Genomic DNA, 21,763 nt, shown 5'->3' on the forward strand with positions numbered 1-21,763 from the left:
GACAAGTGAGGCAAAAGAAATGTACCTACAGAATCACAGAAAGCACATCCTCTCTCATACTGCTCCCACCTCTTAAAAAAAAAAAATTGGCCACGAGTTGTATTCAGCGTTAGTCCTGCTCAAAGTCAACCCCGTGAGTTGTATCCAGCCTAATTATACTCCAAGTAGACCCACTGAAATGATTAAACCTAAGATGGAAATGCCCATTAATTTGAGTGTATCTACTTGTGAGTGGGAGTCACTCTGGATATATGCCGTTGAAATTAATGGACATCATTAACTTAGATTCATTGATTTCAATGAATTTCTGCTCTGTCTTTGACTTAGTTAAATGCAACACCACTTAGGTCAGCCTAAGTTATGTCTGAGCGTTGCAAACATTTTTTGTGGGCAAGTAACTTTTCATGGGCTGAATTTGCAAGGTTGTCATTCTCAGAGTAATGGACTCTTTCACTCCTCAGATAGCTTTGGCTGGGGAGGGAAGCACTAAGATCCCAATTTCATAGCCACACTGACTTCATACTTCTAGACCAAGCAATTAAGTTGTAGAAATAGCTGCTTTCTTTACTGAGTTGTGCAGCTTTGGTGCCCCCCCCCCCGTTTTTTCCTCCTGAGTTGCATTTATGAGGGAAAGTTCAATGAGACCTTTCAAGGGGGTCCGTAGCAGCTTGTTTGCAGTTTAACAGCAGAAACATTACGGCGACGTTTTAATGTCACTTCTTGTGCAACGCCACTGCAATCAGAAGACACACAGGTTGAGAGTTGCCTTGTTGAGAAGGCGCTTTGGAAGCGGCAAGAAGAGCAGCTGGCTCTTCCAAAAAAGAGAAATGACGGGTAATTTGGAGAAAGAGGCAGACAGAAGTTGCCTCTGGAACTTGTTCGCCTGCCAGTGCAATGTAGCTGTGGGTTGCACTGTAATTCTAGGGCTGGACTGTTTCCTGAAGGCCTGCAACAGGAACCTTTATTTGATCAAAAGTTTCTTGGCTGTTTCCTAGATCATTAGGAGAAGGGCCATGGCACAGTGGTAGAGCATCTGCCTTGCATGCAAAAGGTCTCCAGGTCCAGTCCCTGGCATCCCCAGGTAGAGCTGGGCAAAGACCCCTGTCTGAGGCCCTAGAGAGTGGCAGCCATCCATCCTCGTTTATTTTTGTGCCACCTTTCCATAGGAAATTTTGCTGGAGGCATCTCAGAACATTGGGGGGAGGGGAATGACATAATTCACTAAGTTACAAAAAGGGCAGCAAAGTAGGGAGCAGCCTTTCAAAATTTGAAGGTGAGATCTGATAATAGTCAGATCAGACAACACTGAACAAGATAGATCGGTGGTCCTGTGTTTCTTGGAGTGGCACGTTCACAGCATGATAGATATATGGGGAGGCTTTTCTGGGCCACCCCAGAATCTGGGCCACCCCAAGGTCTGAATGAATCAGGCCTGGGGAATCCATGGCCCTCTAGAAGTTGCTGGACTCCCATCAACCCCAACCAGCATGACCAGTAGTGAAGAGTGATGGGAGTCCAGCAACAACTAGAGGACACCAGGGTCCCTACTCATGCTTTAAATTGACCCAGCAGCTCTTAAAATTATTCTTGTTCCCATGTAGCTTGTAAATTCTATCTAAGGGGTTATTGCTGTTTTTTCAACCTAGAGGGGAGCAGCTTGAACAGGTTGTGGTTAAGAGCATGTGCTGGGAAGAGATTTGGTGGAGCATAGTGGGCCAGAGACTTAATAGAAGGTTCCTGGAGTCTCTTATTTTGTAGTGCAAAAGTGGGACTAATAATACTGGCCTACTGTACAGGTTTGTTGTAAAGGCTACTACAACATAATTTACATGAGGCAGTTTATAAGTTGCCCTGAGACTTGTTTTTTCTTTTGAAATGGATGGTTCTGTTTTCAAATGTTCACAGTGGTACCTCGGGTTACAGACGCTTCAGGTTACAGACTCCGCTAACCCAGAAATATTACCTCAGGTTAAGAACTTTGCTTCAGGATGAGAACAGAAATCGTGCAATGGCGGCGCAGCAGCAGCAGGAGGAGGCCCCATTAGCTAAAGTGGTGCTTCAGGTTAAGAACAGTTTCAGGTTAAGAACGGACCTCCAGAACGAATTAAGTTCTTAACCCAAGGTACCACTGTATATGTTTTGTGTGTGTTAGTTGTTGTTAGCCTTGCATTGCCTTTGTGTTGGAAAAGTGAGGGTTGGGGAGAATAAGGAAAAGGCTTGAGTGAAGAAAGTGAGGCGAGGACCTCTTGGTAGTTGGGCCTTGCAGTCCTTCACAGATCGAGGCTTTGCACTTCTGTGCTGTTGCACAAGGCCAGCTAATCCCAGTGACCCTTGGGAGGAGAAGTTATCTGTGAAATGCTCCATCAGACACGCTGTTTTCCAAGCAAGCTAAAAAAGGGCATTTCTGTGCAAGTTTGTAGTTAGCGCAAGCCTCCAGAGCTCTCTGGGTACACTTGTTCAGAACACAGGCAGAGGGCTGTAGCTGCCGTGAAGCTGCCTCTCTTGAGTTTTCTGACTTCACATCCTCCTCCTCTGAGGCGTTGCCCTTACACGCTTAGGCCAAGCCCCTGGCTTGTTCTCAAGCCAACCCTTGTGCAGCTGCGTCATGGATCTGTACGGAAAACAATAAACATCTGTTCTGTCTGAAATGTGTTGTGCAGGTCAGTGAACAAACATAAGCAGCCTAGGAAAGAGCTGCTCCTTATTTTTGCTAAACATATCCTACAAGAACTCACAGTGGGACTTAGCTCTCGACAGTTTCTCCTCCCTACTGCAAGTCATGTTCCTTTATATTCTGGCTGGATTTCCTCACCGCAGGACATAGAAAAGAAAAGGTTCTGCAAATTCTTTGACATAATACCTTGTGTCCAAACACAGTACAATGGTACCTCAGGTTAAGTACTTAATTCGTTCCGGAGGTCTGTTCTTAACCTGAAACTGTTCTTAACCTGAAGCACCACTTTAGCTAATGGGGCCTCCTGCTGCCGCCACGCCGTCGGAGCACGATTTCTGTTCTCATCCTGAAGCAAAGTTCTTAACCTGAAGCACTATTTCTGGGTTAGCAGAGTCTGTAACCTGAAGCGTATGTAACCTGAAGTGTATGTAACCCGAGGTACCACTGTACAGGAATAAGGCAATACCAGACCTTGAGGAGTTGTCAAGAGTCTCTGATGAAGTATATGCAAATGGTTACCAGGTGAGGTTGGGTGAGGGAGCAGGTTCCCCTTAAATTCAGCAGCATCCTGTCCCATCCAACTGAATTGTTAAAGAATTTCGGGCTAGCAAAACACTCTCAACCATTGTCCACTCTTTAACTGAGGACAGAAAGTATTTTTGTTTAGGCATAGCTCAGTTGGAGTGTGGTGCCAATAATGACAAGGTTGCAGGTTCAATCACTAGGTGATCCTCAGGGTCCTTTCCAACTCTGTGATTCTGTGTGTTTTAATCTGTTGTTAGCTTATTGTGGGTTGCTGTATTTTAGTGTTCTAAATAGTTGCTTTTAACTGTTTTTGCTCATAACATTATTGTATTATTCTTTTAGTAAACTGCTTTGAGGTGTTTTACAGTCAAGCGGTATATAAATCTTGTGAAATAAATAAGATACGTGGGTCTGGGTGAGAGGCAACTGCTTCCTGATTTCTTGAATCCAGGCAATTTTTGCTAATGTTGCCCTGAAGGAGCAAGGTGAGAGAGGTGGTGTGAGTCTGGATGCTAATGCAATCTGGACACCAATGTACCAGCACCTCAGGACTGTGGGTGTGTCTTTTGCAAAGCACATATCCCAGTTTCTTCTCCAGCCAATCTGGGCACCAACATTCCTGTGAAATGAAATAAGTTCTGCCTCAGGATTCAGGTATGACTTCCCAAGTTTGTTCAGTTTTGTGGGTTTTAAGGAATAAGGCTTCAATCCTTAGCATGCTTACTTTTGAAAGCTGACTCCACCAACATCAGCATCACCGACTTGAGAGAAAATAGGTTGAAGCAGTGATAGCAACTGAGATATGAAAGTTAGGAACTAAATGGCGCCTTAAACCAAGGTTATGGGTGCAACAACGGAGTGTCTAGGCGCGCTTTTTAAATAACAAGACTACAGAATTGAAAATGAATGAGCTGCAGCTAAAATATTGTGTTCATTTTACACATGGTCTAGTCTTTCCCTGCCCACCCCCCTAATATTCTTAAGAGGGTCTCTTCTCCAGTTTTCAGAGAATAGCTGGAAGTGGGGCGGCAGAAAACGGTCCTCCTTTCCTTCCACTTTGCAGTTTTAATCTGAAATCTTAGGCGCAGTACTGCACTCAGAGCTCAGAAACTGCTTGCACTAATGAAATTCCCTGTCGCAAAATGCGCCTAGAGCAATGTGAGTTTTGAACACAGGGTTGAAGGTAGAATAGTGAAATACATTGCCCCCCAAACCTCAAGTAACACCCCCCCATCGAGTACCTGTCCATCCTTAGACACAAACTGCAGCAGAATTGAGCAAGGATAGTGGCACCCGGGCTCCCTGTGGTTTGCATGAATGACTTGGAGAAGCATTTTGAATGAACAAATGGAATGGAAACAGCACTGATTTGCTACTTGGAATAAGTGTTTGTTATGACAAGTGTAATCTAGTTTTAATTAGCAAGATGCTTCATGGTGTGCTCCTCAGTGTTCTGTAGTCATTCCCCACCCCCACCCCCCAAACTAATGAAGTTTTTAGTAACTCGCAGCTTTGTTCAAGCACTGCTGAATTTATAAAGAATAGAGATTAATGAGACTCTCTTGCCTTAATGCTAAAGCAAACTTGAGCCCTGCTTAAGACGCAATTAGGATAGTGTTTAACTTCGTATTTTAAAACCAGATGGCGGAGATGGAAGAAGCCAGCCCCTGTGTTTTACATCTCCTTTGCAGAGCTAAGGGAGGGGAAAGGGATCCCTCATTTAAATTAATTGGATTTGACACAACAGAAAATACTTCATGCTGTGGAGGAGGCAGTGCCTGAAGTCCCAGCTCCTTTTTTAAAAATAAACATCTCAATTTCAAAAGCTCGATTGTGCTTGATAATTCCCATCCTCCAAATAAAACCTATGAAATATAAGGGTGGTGGAGGCTTTTTCTCCCCTATTTGGCAGCCATTACATGCCTCCCATGCAAAAAACAAAAACCAAAAAACCCTCACAAAAGCATTTTTCTCTTTAACAGCCCTTTCCCTGAGCTCAGAAATGGATTTCCCTCCAGCCTCTGTCATTCAATTATCACCTCGGGAAATGCACAGATATAACTGATGATCCCTTTAAAACAGCCTGCAGTGTTCCACACACCCCTCCCAATCCTTCTCGTCTTGTCTCGCTCCCATCATTAAATGTAACACTGCCGCCGTACATTATATAGGGTGACCCTGACGGCTGTCACTTTGATGCTGTGCAGAGATAATAAGATTGCACATGTAATGAAGGGCAGATAAATAGGAAAATGTTTACGGGATGGAGCATGGTGGGGTTTGAACAGCTTTATGGTTTTCTTGTTCCCCCTTCGCTCTGGCTCCCTCCCTTTGCAAGCCCAGAATTGTGGTTGTGGTGGGTGGGGCAGAGAGAGAGAGTGAATGAAGAAGATAGCAGGCTTGGGAGGCCAAATGACAGTGCTATCCTAATCCCCCCCCCCAAAAAAAATAATCCTGACATAAAGCATCCAGCTTCCTCTAAATTGAGAAGCCAACAGTGGGGTCATAGCAAATACATTGTCAATAGCCTAGCACTGTAGTGTTGGTTTTTTGGAAGAGGAAAAAAGTGTGGCATACCAGTACCAACTTACAATGGACAGTTATTCAAGGCTGCTAACCTGATTCAAAATCATCTAAAGCTTGTGATCCTTAGGTTGCATACCAAGCAGCCAAATCACTTTTAGACTGGGATTCTGAGTAGCCTTCTTTAGTGTTGGGCCTCCAAGAGTGAGTTTGCATAATCCGAAGACTCAACTGGGCTTGCTTCCCTCATCTGTATTTTGTGTCTCTCTTTGAAATGGGCATTGTAAAGCAGGTTTTAAAAAACAGAAATCCCTGCTTATAGCTTGGATCAGGCTTCTTTCTTTCTTTCTCTCTGCTATGTGTGTGTTTTAAATATCTTGTCATATGGTTGCTCGTTTTCTTTTATTTTTGGCTTGCTTCTTTGTGCTTGTTTGTGTGTAAATATATATTTAGCACCCATGGAACTGGAGGGGAGTGTTGCCTGCCTCCCCTCTAGATAATTTTGGCAAGCATCAATGTGATGGTTTTATGAACTTTCATTTGCTCTTTTCCTTCTCCCTTTCCCCTACTCTCATTATAAGCAAATTAGTACTGTGAAATCTGTGTTTTTCCAGTAAGTACCACATTCTTTGCCCCAGAAAGACTAGAGTTGAGCTCTGACCCACCCCTGAATAAAATAAGGCCCCAAACTCTCCTCATGGCCCTACCTGTGATTTCCCAATAATCCAGCTTGTCATCCTGTTCCTTGAGGAGAATCCAAATTTATAGGCTACAGAAGAACAGTCCCTCTGTTTCCCATTCAGAGGATGATGATGGATGGTTCAGATCCAAAGCTACAGATTTTGCTGCCAAACCACATGAATCAGAGAGTCACCAGTGCGGTAAGCATGGGTGCCGTGGTGCTCTTTGGGTATTCCACTGGTGCCTGCAAAGCCACTGAGATCACCTTCCTCACCTGCCCCTTTAGTGTTGTGAGGCAGTGAGAGGGTAGTTACCTCCCCCCCCCCTGAAAAGTACATAGAAATGAAAGAGGAAGTTGGAAGAGTGACACTCTCTCCCACTTCCTCTTCCAACTCTTTGTGCTCTTCAAGGCTAATATTAATTCTATTGGATCTGGTCTTTACACAGATCCCTTGGAAAAGCAAAGTGTGCACACATGGATTCTCTCCCTCTGTGTCTCATCCAGGAGAAGGAAATAACCATAGAGGATGGCATCTATAGGACTCATTCAGAAATCCAAATGAGACCACAGATGCCATAACTAGTCTGAGAACGAGTTGCATGTGTTGACTGTGTTCACACATCAAAGTAAGCCAGAAATCCTGGTTTAATCACATGCTGTATGGGAGTGAGCAAGGCCCCCTTCTCAGCCCCTTGGCTTCCCCCTTCCTGTGAGCAACTGAAGAAGCCAGGATTAAGCACTTAACCATAACTCCCCATTACATGCGAACCCAGAAACTACGCTTAACAGTTTCAAAAAAGGAAAAGCCAGAATATGGAGCCATGGTTTAAATATCCTGGCTTGTTTGGTGGAAGCTGCAAACCATGGTTTCAAGGTTCACACATAAGATTAAGCTAAAACTTGAGTGCTGAATCTTGGCTTGTTTGTCCACTTGCTCAAAAGGTGAAGGAAAGCAGCTAGGAAGGGGCTGCACAAACACATGTGCATATCGTGGTTTTTTTAAAGCCAGGATTTTTGCCTTTCTGTGATGGCTGTTCACAAAACACAAGTTTTCAGTATACAAGTCCCTGCTCAAAACTTTCCATTTCCATAGGAGAGAAATGGGCTGGTTTTTCTTTTGTTTATTTGGATACCACCTTCTTGAGTGCAGGCAGGCAAGTGATGATGAATGCTGGTTTAAGAACATGACACCCTCATCTCCAGATAGGACTGGGAAAGACACCTTCATGAAATGCTGGAAAGCCATGGCCAGTCAATGTTATATCTATATGGTACAGAGCTAGGTGGAGAACTTCATTGAGACAGCTTCACACGTTCATAGATCAACACATGTGAACCATACCAGTTCATAAAGGACAAGGCAAGATTGGACACTGAAACATCATTGATTGCAGGTTCTGCTAGAACCTAGGAGGGGAATAGAAGAGGAGCTTCAAAACTGCAGATAGTTTGTTGGCCTGTTTTTACAAATCTTCACTATGTCCCCTTCTGAAAGCCAAACTATAAATCCTTTGGACATGCACACAATCCCATCTCCTAGTCCACAAACTGACTGTGTGAAATGGCTTTGGGTGGAAGGACTTGCTTCTGCACAGGCAAAGGAAAAAACTGTGACCCTGTTGCTTCACCCTGTGGAATCCTTTAATGATGGATGGAATTCCAAGTGAGATGGTTGATTCTTTGACCACGCACCCCTTTGGTCACTACTATCAGCACCCTTTATGTGTCTCCCGCTGAATACTGAATTGACAAATATGATAGGATTAAAGGGGTGGAGTTCCTTCCCTCTTCTAGGTGGAATTTGGCACACACAAAATGAAACAACTTGAGATCATAGTGGTGTTCACACAAGGTGTGTGTGTGCGTGCGCATGCGTGCATATGTGGGTTGCCACTCACTTGGCATCCGGGTTGCTGACAACCACACGTAAGAGCGAGTGCCCAAATAGGTGCCAGAGAATTGAGTTAAACATGACATCAAGGACACAAAACGCACATGGGTAACACTTTACAGCAAGCTACAGTGTTGGGTTGGAATAACGACAGACGAGTAGCAGGTGTCATGTGAGAGAGGCGTCTGCCGGGGCGAGCCCCAGGAACTCTCTTTTATTGAATATTACAAACATTGCCACAGGTGTGCTTGTGGCTGATTGGTTGATACAAACACAAAGCAACTTGTTGCTGATTGGTTAACATAAGTACAAGGCGGGAATTACATGTGATCATTAATCATGAGCAGCTGTGACAAATCCCGGCAAGTGAGTCAAGCCACATATTGTAGGGGGCAGGAGAAAGTGTTAAATTAGGGTTACTAGCAAGTCTGACCATGAGAAGTTGATGACTCCAGATGTAGCAGTCAGATCCTGAGTATTGAAGGAAAAGCTTCATCTCGTTAATTATCCCACTTATTTATTTTTAAACAAGGGGTAGTAAGTTGAGCCTTATCAGGCATTTGGGTTTGAATGAGAAATGAAGTATAATAATCTTGAGCTGTCTTCTAAGAATAGCGGAAAGAGAATCCTTTGAGAAAGCTGTAATTTTAACATTTCCCACGTATACGTTTTATAGCGTGTTCTAAGATTGTGACATTTAGGAGGAATGCCCTAGGAAGTCATTTTGCCTCGGGTGGGGGAGGGGATTTTTTAATCATGTGTTCTTATAATGCTGCAGGAAATCTTAATTGTTTCTTTAAATGCCTCTTTTTATACTCCTAGTAAGATATTTCTGGGGATGTGCGGAGTCCCCACAGACCCAGGGTGGACATTAATCAGCCCTGCTGTGCAATCTGCTGAGACTTGCTGCTTAATTAGAACAGGCACAAAACTATTTGTCACCACTGACAGGCGCTCGTGGGTGAAGGAAAAAGTGGGGATAACGCTCAGGACCATCACCCCTTAATGAAACGAGGCTGAAGCTGCCACTGAAAGAGCACAAATTGGTTTATAAAGTTGGTTGCCCTTTGACTTCCTCCATTCTTCTTCCTTGGGCCTGCAAGGCAGTTTGCTAAATCCAGAGGAGGCCTGGCCAACTTGTTGACCTGCCAAGCCAAGCACGGCCATCACCTATGCATCACAACCCACCAGGAACTGGATAAATCTCCTGTTCTGGCCATGATACCTGATGGCTATGTTCTGTCCCCATTGCATCTGAATATCAAGTGGCAGGGAAGAGTGTCATTCTGCTCAGGTCTTGTGGTCTTCCCACGGGTATCTCTTTGGCCACTGTGAGGTCTACAGGGGTGCTTGGCCTGAAGGCCCCATTAACCTGAAAGTTAGCTTTCAAGGTTTTGTTTTGGGTGAGGCAGCAGCTGTCCCCACGGCAATGTGGTTTGATCTGAAGTTCTTTAAGAAGACCTCATATCTGCAGAACTGTAACTGAAAGACAGAATAGGCTTCCTTAATATCCATTACTAGATTCAGTTTTTCCCCAGGAAATTGCCAACCTTGCTCGCTGCAGTCACACAGCTCTCAAACTTCAATCTTCAGAGTTTATTAACCAAGGTAGTCTTTATTTACTATGAATGTTGATGGGTTTCTCTCCCGGTTTGGAGAGAAAGAAAGAGAATGCTCAATAAATGCAGAGGATATCTGCAGAACAATTTAAACGGGTGGGGAAAGAGCTGCTTCCTTGGTCGATTTTTCCTGCCTTGGAGAGCCCTCCTCATCCCAAGCCAGACCCAGATTCTTCCCGCCAGACGTATGATTTTTACTGATAGGAGCAAATAAATGCAGAAGCTTTTATTCCAGTTCATTCCAGAAAGTCAGTGGTCTCCTCTTCCCTCTTTTAACTTGAACCATGATGCTTCTGGTATCATCCAGCAGCAATCACTATATCCATTGACTGGTTGCTGAGTCTTATTACGGCTGCGCATTGCATCTCAACCTCTCTCTGCTTTTCTTCCCCTCCTCCTCTTGGTAGAGTTATGCCCTCGGGAAATTAAAGAGCAATTATTAGGGACTTGTTTGCTCTGTGATGCCATAAGAGGTACTTGAAAGGTAAGCTGATGCATTCACGTGGCGGGCTGTGTGTGTGTGTGTGTGTGTGTGTGTGATTCTTCCGTTCCAGCCCCTTAGATTCCGTAGCACACACTGTTAATCCTGTGTTTACCTAAGGCAAGACTTGAAACATAAACGCACCAGCACAGCTTGTACTGTGTATTTTCCATTTGAGAAACCACCGATAAGGATAAGGAGGTGCAAGAAAGCAAGGCAGGCAACACTTAAAGCCGAGAATTGCTCAAGGTGGAGTAGTTTTATTAATAACCCCCCCCCCAAAAAAAAAACAACCCCCGCTTGGCCCTGCATTTCATTGTTCCAGGCAAATTACAAGATGCACTTAAAAACAGAAAATGGAGGTGGACAAAAACCAGAAGCCTTTTAGCACCTTAAAGACCCACAAACATTGCACCTGTTTGGAGGATTATAATGTTCTGTTTACGCTTTTGTAGGCCGCCTCAAGCAGAGGGGTGGCATTAAAATGTTTCATATCTAATTTAGTCACAGAGAACCGAAGAAGTGAATCCTACACCCTTATCATGAAAAATAGGGGCTGAATTAAGCAAATGTTGCATCTGCTGTAGAACAGCACCCCCTTGGGGAAGGTCTACAGCTAGCTGAATAGATTTGATCCCTGGCACCTCCAGATGGGCTGGAAAATGCATCTGCCTGGAGCAGTGCCTGGGATGTGGGGACGAGTTACGATATAGTGTTGTGTTTGTACATGTTTTGACATCTTTAGTGCTGAGCCTTTCCTTGTTGTTGTAGGTCTCAGTCCAAGGTGTTTTATTTTCTTTCTTGATGTGATGCCATTGAGACCAGCAAGGGGTTGTTTGCAAAAGGGCCTTCAAACAGCCCTGCATTGGACTTTTGCTGTGCTTGTGTTCCCATCTGGAGAATTAACCTGCACAGCCAAAACACATTCAAACCTGATGTCATCTACCTGTTGAAGTGGCACCACTTGATTGGCAGGTAGACATTGTTTCTTTAAAAAAAGAAAATGGCCTCACTGGCTTCATCCTCTAGCAGGCCGCATCCTCTATAATCGAGCACGCATCATCATCCTAGATACTGCCTTACCATACAGAAGCATAATCTCTCACCACATGAAATACTTGCTCTTTCTACTTATGAAATGGGATATTGACCAGCTGTGATGATCAGCTGGGTTGTTTTTTTGTGGCCCTGTCTCTTATTTTAGAGCTCAGAAAATGAGGTTCATTTTTGTCGACATTGCCACCCTGTGTCACAAGGCCATCACTGCATAGTGTGCGACAAGGGCGGCCTATGCTCACTTTTCATGTCACAGGGACCTCATGGGATGTGGTGGATGGCACCAAACAGCAAGTCCCGCTCACCTGTAGCAGGGTTCTAAGATTGGGCAATGGCCAAGGTCTCATGGCAGAAATCGCCAGGGCATGTGGGGGATCATTTAGTGCAGGAGAGGGGAACTCCTAACTCCAGTAGACGTTGTTGGACTCCCAACTCCCATCTGCTCCAACAGCATTTGGAGGATCACAAGTTCTCCAGCCCAGATTTAGTGGCATCTGTGAAGCGCTGGGGCTGCATGCTCCATTGCTGACTCCTTGGTCCACCATCCCTACCCATTTTCCCCAAAGCTGCAGAGAGCTCCCAAGTTGGCCCATTAATCACAGCATAAAGGGGAGGGCATTGGGACAGAATCTGAACAAAAGGTGGAACAGAGTCATGATTGGGAGAAACTTTTGCGGTTGGTAGGCCTTTCCCATCACAATGGAAGAGGGCTGGAGAGCATATTCCAATCTGAGTATCAGCCCTTCTGCTCCATGGCAAGATGGCTAGGATGAAATCGGAACAAAATCACACTTGATGCTGAGGCTTATTCACAAGTGACTTTGATGTATTTCTTGCCTGGGAACACTCAGTCACTGCCATGAAAATGTTTAAAAAAGAAAAGAAAAAAAGACGAAAGGTAAGCTGGCTTGACTGGGAGCATATTTTGGAGCTAGAAAAACTGTGCTGAACACAAAGGTTCATTGTGCAATTTTGGTCTCTCTTCAGTCCTGGAACCGGGTGTCAAATCATCCTGTCTTGTCTTGCTAGCCACAGTTGCAGCACAGAGATAGCAAGAAATAGGCAACGAAGGCTCCTTCTATGTGAGATCAGCACAGAACAAAAATGGCCTTTGCAAGGCTTGTCCATGCCTGTTCCTGTGTTGGCTTGTGGGCAGGAAAAAAAAACAACCCATACACTGACACTGGCTAATTTGCAAAGCAGCCCTTTTTATAAAGGGCCCTTTTGATCAATGATTGCCGGTGTTAATGTTTCAGTAGGCTATTGATTTCTGCAGCTGCTTTTTGTTCCCTGAATTTATGCACGATGGATGGGCTTTCAGTGGCGTGCACACACTATGCATGTTTGATTAAAGTTCAATTGACTTAGACTCTCCCTCGCAGTGAAGCCGGGAGCTGTTTTGCCTCCCCTGTTTGGAGAGCCAAAGCTTTCTCAGCTTGTCCTTTTGTTTGTGCTCAAGCTCCTGCCACCCAGGCAGTCACCAATATGCTGCTGCTAATCTTCTCCGATTCACTTCACTCCTGCATTTAATTCCTTTGCTAGACATGATAGCCTTTGATAGGAGAGGCCACTAGGAAAGCCTGGGGTGGGATTTGTGTGCCTCTGAGCCTGCTGGCAGAGGTTTCTAATGTGCGCATAATGCGTTTGTGTGTATTTAGGGTTTCGGAGATGGATCGAGGGTTGTTCTCACAATTCACAAACTTGGGTTTTCAGAGAGGTAATCCTAATAATCATTCATTAAGTGTTTTTATTCTAGATTTTCATGCTGACCTTGCAGGGTGACTTGTTCAGAAATGTGTGTAATACATGCATTTATTACCTTATAACTGTCTCAAGGCAATTTACATATCAGATAATTTAAAAAAGGTAAAGGACCCCTGACAGTTAAGTCCAGTTGTGAACGACTCACTTTACAGGCCGAGGGAGCCAATGTTTGTCTGCAGGCAGTTTTTCCGGGTCATGTGGCCAGCATGACTAAGCCACTTCTGGCAAAACCAGAGCAGCGCACGGAAGCGCCATTTACCTTCCCACAGGAGCAGTAGCTATTTATCTACTTGCACGTTGACGTGCTTTTGAACTGCTAGGTTGGCAGAGCTGGGACTGAGCAACGGAAGCTCACCCCCATCGCAGGGATTCGAACTGTCGACCTTCCAATCGGCAAGCCCTAGGCTCAGTGGTTTAGACCACAGCGCCACCCGCGTCCCATCAGATAGTTAGGCACTGTTAAAAACGCAAAAACAACAATACATTTAAAATAAGCCTTGGAAGTTTCAAGTATGTGTTCGTGACCCTATGTAGCGTGTTCACAAGAACTCTATGGGTTTCAAAGAGTATCACTCTCACAGTTCCCCAAATTTACATTATCGCCTTGGAAGGTGGTAGACTTTCTTCCACTGGAGATTTTTAACAGAGGTTGGATGGCCATCTGCCAAGGATTCTTTAACTGTGATTGCTGCTTTGCAGGGGGCTGGACTAGATAACCTGTGGAGTCCTTTCCAACACTACAGTTCTGTAATTGTAGGTCAGCCTAATCTTCATTAAGGGCTTTTATCATTCCAGCTTTTGCTTGATAATTGGGGGGGGGGCTTATCCACACATGCATGTAACACATCACTCAATGACATAACACCTGCTGGCAGGCACTCAAAGAATGTGTGAAGGTTGGCATCCTCAGCCCCACTTGTTCCACCTCAGCTTTCCCAGATGTCACATATGCAGTCATGGGGCACCAACTGGCAGTGGCGGACTAGGAAAAAGATCTTCGGATTGTTCTTGGTAGCAGATGAAAATGTCAACCCAACATGCAGCAGGTGTCAAAGAGTCTGTTAGGAAAGGGATTAAAAGTAAAACCTACTGATACCTTGGAATCTGTGGTGCAGGGTATGGAGAAAATAGAGAGAACTTTTCCTCCCACCCTCCTAATTCCAATGCTCATTGGGACTGTCCAATGAAGGCGGACTGCAGGGAGATTCAGGACAGGCAACAGAAAGTTTTTCACACAGTGCATAGTTAAACTATGGAATTTGCTACCGCAGAATGTAGTAATAGTACATACAACGTAGACAGATTTAAATGGAGCCACTAATCATGATAGCTGTATCCTGTCTCCACTGTTTGAGACATTATGCCTCTGAATACTGGTTCCATGGGTATCACCGGTGCAGAGAGTCCTGCTATCTCACTCAGGGCCTGCTTGTGGGCTTCCCAGGGGCATCTAGTTAGCCATTTTGAGAAAAGTCCCGTTCAGGTGCTCAATGAACATGCGAGGGCATAAAATGTGTTGTGGGCACAGAGTTACGCACACTGTTCCCGCCACCAGTATCTCCATCCTCTCTACTTTCCCACGTTGAGCAGGAACATAACATAAGCATTTAAGAGCCTGGCTGCTGTTTTTAAAATATTGTGAGAATACAGGGTGATAAAAGTTGCAGGCTTGTAAGGAATCATGGAGGTGGGGGGTAAACAATAGCGAAATCCACCCCAGTCTCTCTCCTCCTCCCCAAAATAGCACAGTAACATGATCTAGGCCAAACAGATCAAGATTCATACTCATCGGGGCCATATATAGGACCATTGTCTCAGGGCACCCATCTCCAGACCATCCCAGATACAGTTAAGTTGTTGGGGGCTTCATCAGGCCGATCTTCCCTGCCCCAGCCAGCCACCCTGCTTTTGCTGCTTTTCTGCAAATGACGCCCTGAAAATTCCATGATTCAGCTCCTTCAAGAGCTCAGTTGTATGCGGATTTGTTTTACCTTGTGTTCAAGGGCTGCTTGTCAGTAATATCCATACTTTATGTATATAAACATTAAGCATTGTGCTTTTAGATATGAGTGGTATGCCAAGACTGACAGCTTTAAAGGTGGTTGTTTTTTGTGTGTGTGGTTTTTTGCACATTGGTTGGTTACAGTGGACAGTCATCAGCAGGTTTCAAGGAAACTGAATTATCTGGATGCCCTTCTTACATTTTCTAGTTACTGTATTAACAGCCATAGTGTCTGCTTCAATTTCACACATTGCCCTGGGGAACATATGTACACAGTGATGCACAGCACAGTAGCTTAGAGACTGACTCTGGAGGTCTCTGGTTTCGATCTCACCGATGCAACAAACTCACTCTTTAAATCTCAGCCTCAGCATCCCTACCAGCTTACCTTACAGGGTTGTTGTCAGGATCCCAAGTAGATAATGAAGACCTTTGAAAACTTTAAAATGCTTTGCAAATGTATAGCTGCAATATAGGGTTGCATCTAAGTTCAGCTCAGAGTAGACCCATTGAAATTAATATTTCTTAAGTTAGTAATGGAGATTAATTTCAGTGGGTTTACTCTGAGTAGGACTGACATTGGCTACCACTGACAGTTAGTGTTTGCCTTGTAAAAATGCACAATCTCCAATCTGTAGAATCCCTTGTTCGTAATGCTGTGCCGTACACAGTCTCCATACCTACCTATAAATGTTCATGCCTATTTTCCATTCTGCTTGCTTACGTAGTCACAGCTAGCGCGCACACACACACTCATAGGAAACGGAGTCAGACCTCTGATCTATCTAGCTCAGCATTGCCTGCACTGACTGGCAGCGGCTCTCCAAGGTTTCAGGCCAGGGTCTCTCCCAGCCCTACTGTTGCCGTTGGGGACAGAACCTGGGACCTTCTACATGCAAAGCAGTTGCTCTGCCACTGAGCTGTGGCCCTTCCCCTACACACACGCGTGGACACACAGGCTCCTTTGGGTCAGTAGGCGCCAAGAGTTTATGTAAGACACAGAACAAGGCTGAATTCTTTCCAAAATCAAATGCTTCCCTGTTGTTTATCCACGGCTCCTGGTGTCACATTTCTCGTCTTCCAAAAGCCTGAAGCCATGTTGCCAACCCCTCGCAGGAGCTTTCCAGGTTCACATTTCCACTTAGCGGTACCGCTGCTGGCCTTCCGCCTGTGGCTGGGAGTTTCACTCGTGCAAAGACCCGCAAGACGTGACCCAGGGAGCATAACGGGTGGAGGTTTATAGGAATTTTTAGATCGCATATAGGTTCAAAGAGGGACCTCCCCCCGCCGCCGCTGCTGCCGCCTTCTCTTGTGGGCAATTGAGGTGCATTTGTTCTGAGGCTGACTTTCAAGAGGCTTCCTTAGAACACCTCCCGTTCCCTTTGCAACTTGAAAGAGGCAGCGCCTTTTACCCTTGAGGCAGACAAGCCGCTCGGAAATGATGGGGTTTCAAAGCAAAGCGAAAGGAGATTAAAACCACACACTGCGCTTTAACTTGACATTACATCTGCTAGTTTGAATATCATCTACTCCAGTTTTTGAACGTAAGCCAGCTTCATTACGCTGCGGAATTATCACAGACTTCTCTTGGCATGCGCTTTTACTGCCTAATTATCTTAACGTGGCTGTATATATTCAGATTAGAAAAGAATAGATTGCTTTAATACAGTTTCGGGTGCTGTGGCTGTAGCCTTGTCTTTAATATGTTTTAATCTCAGGTGTGTTCCCCCTGCCCGCCCGCCCCAGCCACGAGTCTTAGGGTGGCTTATTTTTTAATATCCATATATAGCATAAAGCTGTGTGTTCCTCCCTTTTGTGATGGTAATGCCCTCCAATACCAAACAGTAAAATCTAAGTAGCAGCTTGAAAAAGGAAAAGAAGCATGACTACCTTGTATAATATCATTTGGGGCAGGGGCCTATGCCAAGTCTTCTAATTTGCCATCCCAGCCCCAGAAACTAGGCACTGTTCTTCAGAGACTTCCTTGGACGATCAATTTTTTTAAAATAAAAAAATCTTTATTGTCTTTCTTTCACTTCAGATGGCTCTCCAAAGTGGCTTACATAAAACAATGAAATATAATTGCATTAGGGCTGCTTCTTCCACCTCTTACACACCAGTGGCATCTAGCTCACAGCTGGTTTTAACTTTGCAGACCCCTCTTAGGTTGACTCTTGTGGTTTTCGGCAGGCTGTAACAACCTTGTGCTCCTTTTACAATATCCTTTGGCAGCATGGTTCTTCCCCATGCAACCTGCCCTCTCCACCGTGCTGGGTTGCTGCCACGGTTGGTCTTGTGTAGAAGCATCTTGATGTGGCGAGAGCAACCGGAGTGTGCAGATTCCCCTTGCAGAGACGGTGATGCTATTTGCCTCATTTATCTGTTACCTTAGCAAGAAAGCAGTGATATCATTAGCGCCCACTGGGGACAGGAGTGCTCCGTGGCCACCTGCCCCTTGAAAGCAGCTGTGCTTCAGTTCTCCAACACACTCCAGCCACCCCTTTGGGGGAAGCAGCATAGCTCGGAGGTGAAGCACCTGCTTCTGCTTGCAGACAGGTACCAGGTTCATTCCCCAACATCTCTAGCCGTGAGGATCAGATATGTGGTCGTGGGAATGGCCTCTCCCTGAAGGAGCTGGTGTCAGCTCCCCTCAGCCCCAGCCCAAAACCAGGCTGGCAAAGGCATTGCAAGATTAAGTGGGGAAATAGTCTGGCCTGGTATTAAGTCAGCTTCTTGGATCATCTGTTTCCCATTTCAGGGTTGTGTCCGGCTAAGTTCTGCTCCACATTCATTGAAGTTAATGAACCTAAGTTAGTCGTGGCCTTTCATTTCGGTGGGTGTGCTCTAGAGTAGGGCTAGCATCAGATGCAACCCACCGATAAATGAACCCCAAACCCCTGCACTTTTTCTCTCTTCCTGGGTCATTTAAACATATGAACTGCTTTGCCAGGTAAGATTAAATCTGCTTGCCCATCTCTCTGTTCCCAGAATTGGTGGTCCAGATGTCTCTGGGAAGCCCGCATGCTGCTCTGACAAACCTTGTGATTCTTTCTCCTTTTCCAGGGAGAATTGATCACCTTCTATTACTACTGGAAGAAAACCCCCGAAGCGGCCAGTTCCCGGGCTCACCGCAGGCATCGGAGGCAAGCCGTGTTCCGGAGAATTAAAACCCGAACGGCTTCCACTCCAGTGAATGCTCCCTCCAGGCCCCCCTCCAGCGAATTCTGTAAGTAGCAGGCTTAAAAGCAACACATTTGTCTCTTGTTTAGATGCATGGGGCTAAAACAGAAGGTAATGGCTCTTTGCCTATGACCGAACGCAGCCGGGGAAATGGAGTTCAAGCCCTCGGCTGCGCTCGCCCTCTCAGTTCATTATCCCTGCGGATGGCAGGTGCCTGGGATCAGCAAGCGATTGGTTTTGTGCTGCGCGGGAGCAAGCTCAGGCAATAAGCTGCTGGGGAAATAATAGGCGAAGCTTCACCTTGGCTATCGAGGCGATTATGTTTGCCCCGATTTGCATGGGACCGTTGCACTTAACTCCAGTTCTATCATTTGCAACATAGAACAAAGGCCCCACGTTCAGAACCCCAGAGAACCAGCCACAGTCTGTGTGGCATGGACATGCAAATGCATTGCTCCTGCAGAACAGCCACTGCTACAGGTGCCACGTAATTCCCGTTTCCCCTCACACACACCCCAGCCAGTATAGTCAATGGTCAGGGATGATGGGAGTTGTGGTTCAGCGACATTTGGAGGGCCACGGGTTCCTCACTCCTGTGTTTTGGTTGAAAATGGGGAAACACTTTGTGCATCTGATCAAATGGGCCACAGCCCACAAAAGCTTCTTTTGTGGCATAAAAAATCCCTTAGCTCTTTCTTTCTTTTAATAAAAATTATACACCTCTTGACTGTAAAAAAAACCCCTCAAAGTGGAATAAAGCAAAAAAATTATAGGCAAAACCAATATTTGAAACATTCAAAAGATTAAAATTGGTGGCAAATTAAAACATTCATCGATATTCTACATAGCTGGGTAGCCTTGTCTAACAAAAATGCATTTAGGAGGCACCGAGGAGAGTGCAGCGAAGGGGCCTGTCTGCTGTCAATAGGCAGGGAGTTCCAAAGTGTAGGTGCTGCCACGTAAAAATACCTATTCGTTATAATTGCAGAACAGGTATTCCAACAGCCTATTGTGGGGAAACGCAGGTTCTCCAACTGTGGTTTAGGGATAAAATGTCTGAGCAGGGATGAGGAACCTGTGGCCCTCCAGTTGTCCCTAGATTACAGCTCCCCTATTCTCTGACCAGGGACGCAGGTGGCGCTGTGGGTAAAAGCCTCAGCGCCTAGGGCTTGCCGATCGAAAGGTCGGCGGTTCGAATCCCTGCGGCGGGGTGCGCTCCCGTCGTTCGGTCCCAGCGCCTGCCAACCTAGCAGTTCGAAAGCACCTCCGGGTGCAAGTAGATAAATAGGGACCGCTTACCAGCAGGAAGGTAAACGGCGTTTCCGTGTGCGGCTCTGCTTCGCCAGAGCAGCGATGTCACGCTGGCCACGTGACCCGGAAGTGTCTTCGGACAGCGCTGGCCCACGGCCTCTTGAGTGAGATGGGCGCACAACCCTAGAGTCTGGCAAGACTGGCCCGTACGGGCAGGGGTACCTTTACCTTTACCTATTCTCTGACCACTGATCCTGCTGGTGGGGAGGGTGGGAGTTGGGAGTCAAGCATCATTGCTTGATTCAACTTTGCATCAGCTTATTTATCTGGTTCCATCTGTGCAGGGTGCGGGTAGGGCCGCTCCCTGCCTCAACGGGATTTTACAGTCTTGAATAGACACACGGTCTGTTTTGCAGCCTAAAATGGTCATCCTCCTTGGCTATGAGCCGTGCTGGCTGGGGCCGATGGGAGTTGTAATCCAAAAACATCTGGGAGGGCGGCCGGTTCAACCATCCCTGCATTAGGTTGGGCCAGAAAAGTTCACCGCTCATCTGTGCCCTCCCTTAAATATCTGCCTGCCAACTTGGGCTAACGCTGTACACATGAAGCAGGCTGCAGCCTATTAAAAGCGCTACCACAACAAATCTGTTAGTCGTGAAGCTGCCCTCACGTCTCTTTCCTTCCAGTTTTTTATTTTTTATTTTTAATGGATGGTTCTGCTGCTGCTGCACCAAGATGCCACAGGAGGAGCAACGCCACAGGAGGGGGAACTTCCTGACTCCTACGTTATTTGCTCTACCCTTCTCTTCTCTCTTCCCTCCCTCCTTTCTGTGCACTTAGTGGATCTGAGTTCAGCCAGTGAAGATGACTTTGACAGCGAGGACAGCGAGCAAGAGTTGAAAGGCTACGCCTGCCGCCACTGCTTCACCACCAGTACGCACCTTTGCATGGGGCTAGGGGCGGGGACTCTTTTTCCAGCCTGAGGGCCACATTCCGGTGGTGGGTGAGCCAGAGGCAAAGCAGGGAAGAGCGACAGAGGTGGCTCTTGTATCATTGCACAGTAGAAGCCAGAGATTCCTACGTGCACATCTCTCCATGCAGGCATGCGAGAGGCATGAGAATTCTGAGAACCCAGGCAGAATCGCTCAAAGAGGGTGTGGCATAGGGCTGTTGAGGAATGAAGCCTGGGAGCAGAGAGTGTGGCCTGTGCAGAAAGTCCTGAGGGCCAAACAGAGAGGTTTGGAGGGCCGCATTTGGGCCCTGGGCCCGAGGTTTCCGACCATTGATATATTGTTCTCTCCTCTCTGCCAGAGTGTCTGCCTTAACTCAAGGGCTTATCGGAGTCAGGGATGTTTTCTTAGGCCCCTTGTACCATTGTTGCAAGTGTAGCAGAAGCCCTTGTCATCCTTAGGTGAGCTTGTCTAAGAAACTGTACCTTGAGCCGCCAGGACTAGAAAGGAGGGCTGCAACCTCCCCTTTCGGATTGTCTACCTTACCCCCCGCAACCCGGGGAGGTTTTGCCTTTGTGAAAGACTAGGAAACTGTCTGCAAGTGAACTAGGAAGGGGAAACTGCCACCTGCTTTGTGAAGATTCTTCATCATCCTTTCATCACCCGTATAAGTCAAGCCAGAAGTAAAATCCCTGTAGCGTAGTTTGAAGGAGCATATAAGTATACGTTAGTTACCTGCTTTGCACAGCTTGTGTCTCATAATGCTAACGTTCTCTGTCCCCTCCCCAAAAACAGCCTCCAAGGACTGGCACCACGGCGGGCGGGAGAACATCTTGCTGTGCACTGACTGCCGCATCCACTTCAAGAAGTACGGGGAGCTTCCCCCCATCGAGAAGCCGGTGGACCCGCCACCCTTTATGTTTAAGCCTGTCAAAGAGGAAGATGATGGGCTCAGCGGGAAGCATAGCATGAGGACAAGGCGGAGTCGAGGCTCGGTAAGCTGCCTGAGACCTGCCCTGCAACCTCGCTGCCAAGCTGTAGGCAAAGTAACAGCTTCTGGGCCTGAGCACTGTCCTGAATCAACGTACCAGATATTCTCTACACACACCCCTCTCTCTCTCTCTTGCTCTTTCTGATGGCTAATCTTAGAGGTAGGTCTTAATGG

General features: G+C 46.2%; 1 protein-coding gene across 32 annotated transcripts in view; it reads left to right on the plus strand.

Annotated features, from left to right (window-relative positions):
• RERE (arginine-glutamic acid dipeptide repeats) overlaps positions 1 to 21,763 on the plus strand; it is a 348,430-nt gene that overhangs the window by 303,274 nt on the left and 23,393 nt on the right. For all 32 annotated transcript variants that reach the window (XM_083512803.1, XM_083512817.1, XM_083512818.1 and 29 more), the window contains 3 exons: positions 18,281 to 18,443; positions 20,489 to 20,581; positions 21,394 to 21,593. In XM_083512803.1, the coding sequence (XP_083368929.1) occupies positions 18,281 to 18,443; positions 20,489 to 20,581; positions 21,394 to 21,593 (456 nt within the window). The remainder of the gene's footprint in view (positions 1 to 18,280; positions 18,444 to 20,488; positions 20,582 to 21,393; positions 21,594 to 21,763) is intronic.

The sequence above is a fragment of the Podarcis liolepis genome (genome assembly GCF_965112155.1).
Source record: "Podarcis liolepis genome assembly, chromosome: 7".
In the NCBI taxonomy this organism is placed as follows: Eukaryota; Metazoa; Chordata; class Lepidosauria; order Squamata; family Lacertidae; genus Podarcis; species Podarcis liolepis.